Source organism: Mustela erminea, chromosome 4, assembly GCF_009829155.1.
Source record: "Mustela erminea isolate mMusErm1 chromosome 4, mMusErm1.Pri, whole genome shotgun sequence".
In the NCBI taxonomy this organism is placed as follows: Eukaryota; Metazoa; Chordata; class Mammalia; order Carnivora; family Mustelidae; genus Mustela; species Mustela erminea.
The window spans coordinates 3,468,795-3,481,579 of NC_045617.1; the positions used below are offsets into that span (position 1 = coordinate 3,468,795).

Sequence of the window (12,785 nt, forward strand, 5' to 3'; positions counted from 1 at the left end):
TTTTTACTCTGTGACACTTGTAACCTGAAGTATTTATTTTATAAAGTTGACATATCATATTGATATTATGATTCAAACCATTTTATAAAAGCATTAGAGTAAGATACAGGTCAATAAATGAATTTGTATATAAACTAAAATTTGTCCTCAGAAAAATCATATCTTGGGGCACCTGGGAGGTTCAGTGGGTTAAAGCCTCTGCCTTCGAAGCTCAGGTCATGATCCCAGGGTCCTGGGATCGAGCCTCACATCAGGCTCTCTGCTCAGTGGGGAGCCAGCCTCCCTGCCTACTTGTGGTCTCTCTCTCTCTGTCAAATGAATGGATAAAATCTTTAAAAAAAATCATATGCCCACTGAGAGCTAGATTTGAATAGTTCTTATTTTAACAGATATCAGTACAGTTAATCATAAAATGTATGTTTTATATTGATGTAAACTAAATGATCACTGTTCTGTGTTATATCATCCTAGCAAGATGGCTATGGATGCTGTGTACCATGCTACCCTAGGTTTTAGTCATGTCCCGCAACAACCACCTGTGACTTCTGATGTGTCTGTGCATTGGGCCATCCTGCTGATTGGGTTGTATTCAGCTGGGCTTGCTTATGCATCTGAACTGGCCGTCACTTAGCAGTTGGCTGGCTGCTGAGGGCCTCAGTTCTCTGTGTTTGTCAGTCCCCTACCTCCCCACCCCACCCCTAAGGAAAGCTGGCCCGGAATGTTCTCACGGTGGTGGAGAGGTTCCGGAGAGTAAGTGAAACATGCAAGTGAGTTTTCAAGCCTCTGCTTTCATCTAATTTACTTTGCGTTAGCCAAAGGAAAGCACATAAGCAAGCCCAGATCGGTACTGGAGGACACTGACGAAGGACACGGGTGCGGGGAACGTGGCGGTCTTCCGCACCGTATGTGTGCGTTGACGAAGGACACGGGTGCGGGGAACGTGGCGGTCTTCCGCACCGTATGTGTGCGTTGACGAAGGACACGGGTGCGGGGAACGTGGCGGTCTTCCGCACCGTATGTGTGCGTTCTGATGAGACGGTACCACCTGCGCCTAGACTTCTAAATGGACAAGTGCGCCAATGACTCTAGTAGAGGTTCTATGACATTGCTCGGGGGACGTGCTGAGTGGGAGTCCCGAGAGCTGGGTTTTAATTCTGGTTTTGCCACTAATTATCTGTGCAGATAGAGATACGGATGAAGAAAGTTGCTGAAAGATGAGATCTTCATTATAAGATGTGGGACACTTGGGTGGCTCAGTCAGTTAACCTCTAACTCCTGGTCTTGGCTCAGGCCATGATCTCAGGGTCGTGAGGCTGAGCTCTGCATCGGGCTCTCTGCTCAGCCCGGAGTCTGCTTGAGATTCTCTCTCTCCCTCTCTCTCTGCCCCTGCCCCCTCTTTGTGTGCACTTTCTCTAAAGCACATAAAATTTTTTAGAAAGATAATTGTTCGACAAGATAGAAATGCTAACTACCACTACAATGGCAGTCATATTACAATGTATAAATATATTGAATCAACAGTTTTATACTTTAAACTTAATAATGTCATATGTCACTATATTTCAATTAAGTGTTAAAAGTAGATACCATACAAGTTGTCATTTGAAAATGTTCCATTGTATATGCAGGCTTTCAGAAGATCTGTAAATTACAAATAGTATTTGTACTGTTCTTGATTTAGGAAAAGCTTCCTACAGAAAACAGAAATCAGATAAACAGAATGGTGCTTTGGGTATCAATTCATTCAATTTCCCTGCCTTCCTTTGAGTGATTTGCTAAGCTAGAAAGTTAAAAGTCAAAGAACCAATTGCATTTTTCACAAGTAATCGATAATTATTGGATGATTTGAATACTTCATGTGAGCGTTTGAGATTCAGTCAGAATGACTGTCATTAAAATGCACTTCTGTGTTATTCTAACCTTCAAAATAGAAGAGAAACCATTTTTTATATATATTTTCCTTCATATGATATTTATACACCGGTAAAGCCCTTGGAAGAGTTCCAGTACATAGACGGTGATGCTTAACTATGTGTTAGCCATCATAATTATGTTTATTGTCTCATGATTGATGCATATTCCAGGTTGACTGGATTCTCCTGCCCCGGGTTAAAGCAGCGGTAAAGCAGCATGTGGCGTGGGCACCTGTTGCCAAGGATGAGCGTTTCCTTAAATGTGGCATATGGTGTCCGCCTTTGTGGGTTTCCTTTGAAATGGGCTGCCCATTTTTCATTACAAGTATTAGGCAATTTCTGGCAGCAATAAGCATCCTAATGTAATGATTCCGCCTCTTTTACTGAACCTATATCTTGTTCTCCTTGGATTTCTCAGGATGAGCGATTTCCGAGAGGTACTGGACTGGAGTCGGGGACTCGCATCCAGTCGGTGCTCTGTTTACCGATTGTCACTGCCATTGGCGATTTGATCGGCGTCCTCGAGCTGTATCGGCACTGGGGCAAAGAAGCCTTCTGTATGAGCCACCAGGAGGTGAGGCTCGCCAGTTGAGGAACTCGTTAGTGTTGTTTAGCTAATAAACGAATGAGTATTTAAAATCACCATGTGCTTAACAATGTTTTGATGGTTTTTTCTTTTTTAAGATTTTATTTATTTATTTGACAGAGAGATCACCAGTAGGCAGAGAGGCAGGCAGAGAGAGAGGGAAGCAGGCTCCCTGCTGAGCAGTGAGCCTGATGCAGGGCTCGATCCCAGGACCCTGAGATCATGACCCGAGCCGAAGGCAGAGGCCTTAACCCACTGAGCCACCCTGGCGCCCCTGATTTGATGGTTTTTAAAAACCTTTATTTTTGTTTTGTAGTCACTTGGAGAGAAAACTGATTAAATTAGAAATATAGTAACTTATTTTAGTAAGAATCCATTCTAACAGTAAAAATAGAACTGTGCCATATTGTGAATCAAAGTAGGAGGAGGACTTTGGAGAATTTTCACATTCTGGTTGTCTTGTTTTCCTAAAAATGTCCTCTTCCTAGAGGATATCCCGAGCTAAGATTCCAGCATCACATTTGGAAACAGTGAGTTCCATGCAGTGTTCCCTGAATCAGAATTTGCTCAGTAGTCCTGAACCGAGATACTGCAGCGATCCGTCGCTCCCCGTATACAGATGCCCCGGGGCCTGCCCGCGCCTCCTTCTGCCCTGCGCCTTGCCTCCAGCCACCCTGGGCCCTTGAGCAAGGCTGACTGGCTTCTGCACGGAGCCTCTGCGTCTGCCCCCACGTTGGCTTGGATTCTGCGTGTCCTTGTCCCCTGCCCAGCCGCCTCCTTTGGGACTGTCCTCACATGTCGCCATGTCAGGGAGGAGGAGGCCTTCCCTGAACACCTCGTGTATCTCCACGTTGTGCCTTTGTGTCTCTGGAGCCCCTTGTCACCAGCTCGGACCCTGCGCACTTCCCATATTGTTTTTCTTGTCTTTCTCCCTCAGCCCCCCCATAAGCTGTTCTGGAAGGTGACGGGGTGGGAGCAGTTTGTCCCTAGCACCTGGAGCGCTACCTGGTACCCAAGAGGCGCCCGGTGAATGTTTGGGAAGCGAATGAAAAGTAGAAGAAGCAGAGTAGCTAGTCGTTGGGGAATTTGTCCGCAAAACTTTAGAAACCGATCATCGTTGTGGAAGGGTGATGATTGAGGCTGTTTTAGTAGCATTTTTGTTATACTGAAAAATAATTATTTCATGTGAAAATCATTGGATGGTAGCTCTCTAAAGCAGTTCATCTTGCTTTTTATCCGAAGAGAAGAGGAGCGAGAACATTACACTCAGATATAAAGAGGCAAGAAATGTAAAAGAGAAATGCTGTACTTTTTTGATCCTCTGTGTTTGGCAAAATATTCAAATACTCACTGGCCTCAAAATTCTTCGTAGACATGTGTGCTAGAGCCCTTTGTTCAGATGTCTGCATGCAACTAATGAAAACGTGTTTCATCCTCTTTCTTTAGGTCGCGACAGCCAATCTCGCCTGGGCTTCAGTAGCAATACATCAGGTGCAGGTGTGCCTTCGGGGTGTTCTTAGGGCCCCCCCTTAAAGAGAGAAGAGTTGCAGCCACTGGGGGACAGGGTGGGGGGTTAATAAGTGACCTTCACATGTTATTTTTGGATATTAGGTATTTTGTTGTTTCTAAAATTTTGTGTCTATTCACTTGTATTTACTTATTCCCTGCCTTAAATATCTTGCCATTGTTTTTTTTATATTTATATGTAATTATTAATCATCTGTGCCGTAAATGGCATATGTCCTATGATGGCTTTTGTTTTCCACTGAAAACAAAGGAGTGGTCTCCCACTGGCCATAGCATTGATAGTACATTTTTATGACTCTATTTCCTAAACCTTTAAACTAAAGGGTATGTGAAAAACATTCTTGTCAAATTTAAAATACCTGGCTCTCTTGAAAATACGATGTAATTTAAAAGGTCACAAACTTTTTATCAAGTTTCCTGGCAACTAGACCTCAAGGGTCCGGGGCACAGGAGCTTTGTATCCTCCAGTTCTTGTCACTGCTGTTTGGTTTTCCGCTTCAGCACACCCGGGCGTGTGGTGGGAGCAGATCACGTGCCCAGCTGCGGGGTGGTAGTGTGAGGAACAAGGACCGTGCAGAGCCGTCTGTGTGTGGTCCACGTGCAGTCTGTGCCCAAGTGTCGCTTCTGCACGGGGGAGTGGTTTAAAGAGCACGGCTCGAGGCAGACCGTCCGGGTCTGGACGCTGGCCCCTCACTTAGTAACTCCGGAGCGGGCACAGCTCCGCGCTTCCGTGTGCCTCCGTTAGAAGAGCGGGTCCCTGATCTCTGCGGGGCAGTGATTCAATGAGACGGTGACTCAGAGCACAGAGAGCAGAGCTTAGCGCATGTCAGCAGAAGTATGACGTGTCACTAATAGCCTTACTGCTACATAGGCAGGGATTGTGTTATGTCTTTTGAAATAAAATAAGGTAAATAGTATGCAGGAATTGCTATTTTAAATAAGCAGAAATCTCTTAGGATTAATAGGCATTATTTTCTATGGTCGGCAGGTATGCAGAGGCCTTGCTAAACAGACGGAACTGAATGACTTCCTACTTGATGTGTCCAAGTAAGTGTTCATTTCTAGGGTTGCAGAAGGGCTTGCTCAGGGGTTCAAGCTAACTGCAGGCTCAGACAAGGGCAGACCACTACTGTCCACTGCCGTCAGGAAGTGGTCTGGTAGGAGAGATTCACATTTCAGGTTCACGTTTCAGACCATAAAGTTACATTCTCATCCGTGTTCACTTTACAAGTGAAGAAGGACAGCCGGATGTGTATGTGATAATGTTAATTTGCAATTTGGTGTATATTTTCTGCATCGAGTCACTAGAGAATGTTAAAGACACTAAGTATTTCTATTTTTGTATGAGAATACCGAGAGCCGTAGAAGAGGAGGAAATGTTCTAGTTCATTACTTTCCAAAAAGTCCTCTCTGGCATTATCTTCAATGTCAGTGAAGTAAACCGTATTATCAGAATTACTATTTTAATTTTCCCATGTATGGCAGCTCAGATATCGTTTTAGAGAAAATGTTCCATTTCCCTGAAATCTGACCTAGAAAAACCTCCTTGGGCTGGCGGTGAAAGCACTTCCAGATGTTTATTACGTTCGAGGTTCATAACTGGTTTTGCCTGCTACAAAGAAATGTCCACAGATGTGACCCATCTACTGAATTGGTGAAATCTAGAATAATGCCGCAGGATGTGGGCACTTCAAGGTCACGTCTTCTGGCAAGTTAAAAGAGGAAATACGTACCTGTTCCTCCACCAGCAGCAGCACTGACCATATTCTCTCTCATAGATCACTTTGGCAGTGCTTATAACTTACCATTCGCAAGCGCTCTACTCCCATCCCTAGTTAGCCTGGAGTTGCTGCTTTGTGCTGCATGTATTTCTTGAAATATGAAATGAGAGAAGCCTGGGAGTGAGAATGCTCTCATTTGACCCCGCACGCCAGCTATGTCCCTGACGGGGAATTGCACCGTGTCTCTGGGACACAGGATGCTGTTACGTCGGAGCACAGAGAGAGGGAAGCTGTGCGCCTTCCTTTGCTAAGGTATCTGACAGTCTTGCGAGTCCTCACGGTCCGGCTGGATCCCTGTAAGCCTCCCCCCAGGGGACAGCCACTCTTTGCCATCTTCCTTGCAGTGCATTCCTCAGTGCACAGATGAAGCGAAGTCGTGCTGGCTCCAGGCTGAAGAGAAAGTGTTGTCTTCTCAGCAAAAGGCATTGCTTATCGCTATTAAGTTGTCTGAATTCTGAGTACCTTGCTAACTTCACAGGAAACTCAAGTGAAAGCAGTACCTTGCCAATAGGTCCCAAATTAACACAGTCCCTGAAATACATACTTAATGATTCATCTGTTTATCAGGTTGACGTTTTGATGTAGGTGCCATGTATCTCCGAAAAATTTACTTGCTATTTATAATAATGAATATATCACTTACTTGTGCAAAGTCAATGGACTATTAACATTTCTTGTATCCTGATGTTTCTTCCCAAATGAATTCCATTGCTTTCTCAGTACAGTTACACTAACATTTTAACATTCCAGTTTTTCAGTGATAATTTACATTTTAACTATATTAATAAGATGTAGCAGATTTAAATTTTTTTTCAGATATTCATGAAAATATTAAATATGGTGAGCCCAATTTTATCCCTTCATAGTTTTAGTTAAATACTACAGACTTTCTCTCAAAATAGGTACTTACCAGTAAAATAATGACTTAATTCATCCTCTGAAATTAGAGATCTTCATACCAAAGTTAATGATAAAGTTTCATTCATCTTTCTAAAGTAATGTTATTGGTTGCTTCCGCAGTAGGGCAGAAGTCAACATATATCTTTACATTTTTTGCTTAAATGTATGCAAAAATGGGAAATGTATTTATTTTCATATGTTCTGTGTTATTTAGATTAATTACCAGTTTTATGTTCCTTTTTTCAGGACATATTTTGATAACATAGTCGCAATAGACTCTCTACTTGAACACATAATGGTAGGTTGCTTTTTATTTTGAAAATGATTGTATTTAACCCTTAGATTCGTGTCCTAACACGTGGTGGAATATTTTCAGGTATTAGATGTATACGCTGTGTTAAGTATGATGGGAAGAGGGTGCTTAGTGAGCGGAGGTGTTGCTCTGATTTATTTGTCACTTTTGATTAATTTTGGAGGCATCTTGAGTAACTTTTGGAAAAATATCTGAGTTTTTCATTATTCAGTGGTGAGCTCTACTTTGAAGAGACATTTAGTTCCCTCTTCTACTCTGCGGAATACCTTTTGCACAACAACTACACTAGGAACTCCCAACTGACTCTTCTTGATCTTAAGGTCCATTCTGTTTAGTTTTAATCTTAATTACTCCTGTCTGGCAGACTGATAGGCACTTGCAGCCGAAAGCCATTAAGAAGTAGACTTTTATCCATGTTTTCTTGTGTTGCTGCTCTGGTGCTCTGGCAAGACCCCTTTAAAGAAGTGGCTTCCAGGCAGAGTGGCCTGTCCGCGCACACCACAGGGTCAGGCTTGCTGGGTACTGTTCTTGCCCTCTGTGTACTTTGATATGGGTTCTCATTCCTTCCCGTTTTCCTGGTCTTTTCTCAAAGGATTGCAACCCTTTGCAATAAGTTATAGGTATATAGGCTTATCTCTGGGCTTCATGGTGTGCACTGATGTGTTTCTCTTTGATATCATGGCAGGTGAGTATAAAGTGTGATATGCTCTGTGTCTTGTGGAGACAAAGTTTATGAAGGGAATTAATAACATTAGGAGTTCTTTATTGCTCTCAGCCCATTCCTTATATAATTAGTTATATTGATGGTCTTATTTGGATGAAAAGCCTGCCTAATTGCATAGTAAAAAATAATTTTCTTGCTTATGACAAAATTTAAAAAGTTTGTAAAGAAGTGGAAAATATTAAACTGTAAAAATACAAATATACGAATTGACATGGTTTGACGAGGAGTATAGGAAACACTCGTTGACTAGGATTATCTTCTTAAAAACAGGTTTATTGAGATATAATTTACATACCACACTATTCATCCATTTAAAGTGTTCAATTCAGTGACTTCTAGTGTATTCAAAGATACGTGCGACCGTCACCGGTCAATTAGGAACATCTGCGTTACCTCAAAGTGACGCTCCCTGTCATTTTGGCCGTCACCGACTTACGCCTCCTCCTCCCCACTCCCTCCACCCCCAGCCCCCCAGTCCTAAGCAGCCACTGATTGACTTGCTTTTTCTGTGGATTTACCTAGTCTAGACATCTCACGTAAAAGAGATGACGTAATGTGTGGCCTCTTGTGCCTGGCTTTTTGCACTTAGCACACTGTTATCGGAGTCCACTCGGGCTGTAACAAGTACCACGACTTTGTTCTTTTTTACGGCTGAGTCACACTGCATTTGTACGGCTAGAATGACTACATTTTTATCCTTTCGCCGACTGATGAACATGTGGGTTGTTTCCACATTTCGGCTAATGTGAAAAGTGCTGCTTTGAACATCTGCATACATTTTTTTTTTAATTTGAGTACCTGTTTTCAGTTGTTTTGGTTAATACTTGGGAGCGGGATTGCTGGGTCCTATGATAAGTGCGTGTTTTGTTTTTTGTGGAACTGCTGGACTGTGTCTGAGCAGTTGCACCATATTACTTCCCCTGGCAGTGCCCACGGGCTCTAGTTTCCCCACGTTCTCATCAGTGCTGGCTGCCATCCAGCTTTTCAACCTAATGCCAGTATTATCTAAAGATAGAAAAAAGGAAAGCCTTTGAGCAAAATATCAATGCAAAAGTCAAAAATATATAACAACAACAAATCCAGGAGTAAAGATTACATCAAGCTAAACAGCATTCACCCCAGGAATGCAAGAGTGGTTGAACAGTAAGTAATAAAGTAATATAATTCCTTATTCTAATTAAGTAAAGGAAGAAAAGTTACATTACATCATTTTAATAATGACACACATAAATTTTATACTGCTCAACACCCAGTAACTGCACACTCGTAGCAAATTAGGAAGAGAAGGGAAAGTTAAACGGTGTCTGCTGACGACCTACAACACGCATGCCCAAAAGTTAGGTGGGAGCAGTGCGCACGTTGAGGAACTTGTCCAGACAATCTGTGAGCTCCTTTCTGAGAGGTACCAGCGAGCTGTAGCGACACGGAGAGAGAGCACGGAGAGGGCGTCCCCGCCCTGCTGTCCCAGATGGCTCCTGTGTAGTCTCTTGGTGTGTGGCAGACCTGTTTCTGGTCCTCAGGTGGAGGCTTCAGGACAAGTAAATAGGCCTTTTTCACAGGAAAACTAGGGGTGTGTTTCAGTCTGTGTCTGTGTGTGTTTGAGTCTGTGTCTACCCCTGGGGGTAGTAGCCTGCCGAGAATGGTCTTTCTGGTTGTTAAGTCGTATAGGACCCAGGAATGCTAGCCAGCCCACCACCTCCGCGGCCACCAGAGCCAGACCATCAAAGGGCATCCCCTGAGCAGACTCCACCCCCCCCCAGCTTTAGCGAGGCTGAGGGAGAGCACTGGGCTGGGGAGCATCAAAGGGCATCCCCTGAGCAGACTCCCCCCCCCCCCCAGCTTTAGCGAGGCTGAGGGAGAGCACTGGGCTGGGGAGCGTCCTCCAGCTTTCCCACGGCCACAGGAGAGTGCGGGGCCGGAGCGTTGCCCACCGGCACTCGCAAGGTCCAGGGCAAGTGCAAAAATGACACCCACCCGCGCTTTGATGTCCCAGAAGGCTCCTGCTCATCTGGCAGACAGTGTAAAATTAGTGAATGATTCTCCTTCACATACATTCTAGGAGCTTCTCAAACTGCTGCTTTTGCGCTGGTCCCGAGGCAAGTTAAGTCTGCATACCCACTCTGTGGGTCTACTGGGTGCGAGCCCTGTCAGTGTTCAAAGCCAGGTGTTGTAGGGACTTAGATATGCATATAGATATTGTAATGTATTGATTTATTCCTAGGTTGAATTTGCGGAAAGTTTTTATTTATGAGTTTTCTTCTGTTTCCAAGGTAAATCGGTTTGTGATTTTCTTTTTTTATAGCGTGTCAATTTCCAGTATCAGTGCGTGGCAGGTTTTCTAAAAGTAACTGAAAAAGTCTTGTTCTTTCTGAACGTAGAATACTGTAAACTGGATAAGAATTTATTTGTTGAAGATTCTTACATAACTCATTCTTGAAATCACTTGGGCCTGAGGCCTTTTTTGGGGATCATTCTTTGACAATTATATAGTTGTCTTCATGATTCTGTTCTGTTGAGATTTTTCGACTCCTTGATTCATTTCCTTTTTCTAGAAAAATCATCCATTCCATTCAGGTCTTTATAAATATTAACATAAATTATGCCAAAGTATTAAGCAATTAACATGACCTAGGCACTAGGGATGCAAACTCCATCTTTCCTACTGTAATCTCTAAGAGTGTAGGATCATCGTTATTATTTAATGATTCGAGACGGCATGAGTTTGCCGAGTAGACGGGTGATTCTTCTGATGGCCAGCAATGCACTCCCGTTTCAGTCTTCCTAACTCTGTCATTCATCCGCCCCCAAACAGTTACTGAGGGCTCTTAGGTTATGGAGATCTTACATGTTCTAAACGAAGGGCTGGTAGATGTTTTTCTGTTAAGGATCAAATAGTAAAGTCTTATGCTTCCCGGGCCGTAGTCTGTTGCTGTCCCTCAGCGGCCGTGTGGCAGCCTCAAACGATATGTAAAGGAATGAGCATAGTTCCTTCCCAATAAAACTTCATTTATAAAGACAATGGACTCGATTTGGCAAATGGACTTAGTTGACCTCTGCTTTAGGCATTGTGCTGGGTTTTTGGAATACTGTGGGGGAGACAAGCTGCAGTTTCTCCTGTCCCAGAACTCTCAGGATAGTGGAAAGAGACAGACTGCTAGTTCTTGTACTGATCATACCCAGCGCGCTTAGTCCCCGGCATGGCCAGTATTCACTGAATGAGTACTTTGTCGAGACAAGTGAATACCCTGGGGATGAACCGGGGTACCTAACCTGTCTTGATTTCTTTTTATTCACTCTGTAGAGTAGTTTTACATGAGATTTTGTATTTTTCTCTGGCCACAAGGTGGCCCATGTCCTCTTGCATAGACTTGGTGATGGCTGTTTTCTTCTGAGAATCAACTCTTTTTCTCTGGGGAATAACTTCATGTCTAAAACGTGGAGAGGTGAGGTTCCCAGAACTCTCAGTCGAGGTAAATGTGCTCACTGTGCCGCAGCTGCGGGCTCAGCCCGAGGGGACAGTGGGGTATTTGGGGCATTAAAGAAATAATTGTGGAAGGAAATTGATGAACAAGTGAATGACAAGATGAATATACAGTTCTCCAATTAGAAATGAAAAAGCCTACTCGTTATGGGAGCCGAGGCCATGAAAACAGCTGGCGCGAGTTCACATACCCAGTCTGCCCTTACCAGCATGTGACATGGACAAGTCTAGTTACCTCTCGGCCTCGGTTATCCTAACGTGTAAAGTGGAAATAAAAATATTATGATTGTGGGGATTAAGTGAAGGAAGACACCTAACGGGTGTGAGAGTGTCGGCACATAGTAAACACTTCGTAATTGTCACACAGGATTCAGTGCCGCAGGGAAAACGCCACAGACGTGAATGTGAGCCTCGTTAGAAGTTGTATTTCAGATTGTGTTTGACAACTGCTGCGTCACAAATGCCAGCCAGTCAACAGGGACGCCGGCCTCAGAGCTGACAGAGGCTGGCACCAGGCGTGAGGGTAGAGCCCCAGAGCTTCTGGAAGGGAGGGGCTGCGGTGTAGCGGGGCTCTGAGGGAGTGAGGCCAGCAGCTGCTTTCCAGCCCACAGGAAAGTTCTGTAGTGTTTCCACACCCAGCCCACGGCACGCGCGCAAGCAGCTGTTCATTTATTCACGTTGGCATCCTCCAGCGTCCGCACACGAACAGGGACAGACAGCGTGTACCTGTATTTATTGAGTTAGAGTGCTAATTTTCCACAAAGTATAGATCAGCTGAGATTTATATTTATGTCTGATAAAGTTTGCCTTTAAACTCCAAATTTCTCATTGGCTTACTCCTGTTTTATTGTTTGTCTTTAGATATATGCAAAAAATCTGGTGAATGCAGACCGCTGTGCACTTTTCCAGGTAGACCATAAGAACAAGGAGTTATATTCAGACCTTTTTGATATTGGAGAGGAAAAGGAAGGAAAACCCATCTTCAAGAAGACCAAAGAGATAAGGTACAGCAGGAAGTAGAGTGTCCATGCGCGGTCACTGCAGCTGTGCGGGTGTCCCGTTACCCACTCTTCTGTGCCTATCCACAGGTGTGCTGACAGTACTTGTCATACTGTGATATCATTCCCACCAGGACCCGCCTCCTGAAGGTAGTACTTCTGGGAATGACATTGCAGTGCCAGCGAAACCGCGCCTAGGAAGCTTTAGCGTCACTCCTGGAAATGCCGTCTTCCGGAGGCGGTCCTTTTGGAAATCATGTTGGAAAAACTTACTAGTGCTCCCAGGTAGGTAAAGGTTCATCCCACCTGGAGTCTGCAGGGTTTTCCTGTATCTTGGAACAGAGCATACTTAAAAACCAGTGCCCCATCCTTCGCATACTACGGGGCTGTTTCCAAGTCCAGACCACAGTGGAAATTGACCCGGTGTAGTTAATGACTTAAAACACATTATTCTATAACTGAACAGTTGGTTTAATCGGTCACCCAGCACACTTTTGTTGCATCTAGATACTAAAGCCTTCTTTGTTGTTTAAATGGCAGTTTCTGTCACGTAAATGAGCAG

At 44.0% G+C, this 12,785-nt stretch overlaps 1 protein-coding gene across 9 annotated transcripts in view; it reads left to right on the top strand.

Annotated features, from left to right (window-relative positions):
* The window catches only part of PDE10A (phosphodiesterase 10A), a 569,606-nt gene that overhangs the window by 493,950 nt on the left and 62,871 nt on the right, over positions 1 to 12,785 (top strand). For all 9 annotated transcript variants that reach the window (XM_032338528.1, XM_032338527.1, XM_032338526.1 and 6 more), the window contains 5 exons: positions 2,332 to 2,487; positions 3,946 to 3,996; positions 5,015 to 5,073; positions 6,954 to 7,005; positions 12,087 to 12,229. In XM_032338528.1, the coding sequence (XP_032194419.1) occupies positions 2,332 to 2,487; positions 3,946 to 3,996; positions 5,015 to 5,073; positions 6,954 to 7,005; positions 12,087 to 12,229 (461 nt within the window). The remainder of the gene's footprint in view (positions 1 to 2,331; positions 2,488 to 3,945; positions 3,997 to 5,014; positions 5,074 to 6,953; positions 7,006 to 12,086; positions 12,230 to 12,785) is intronic.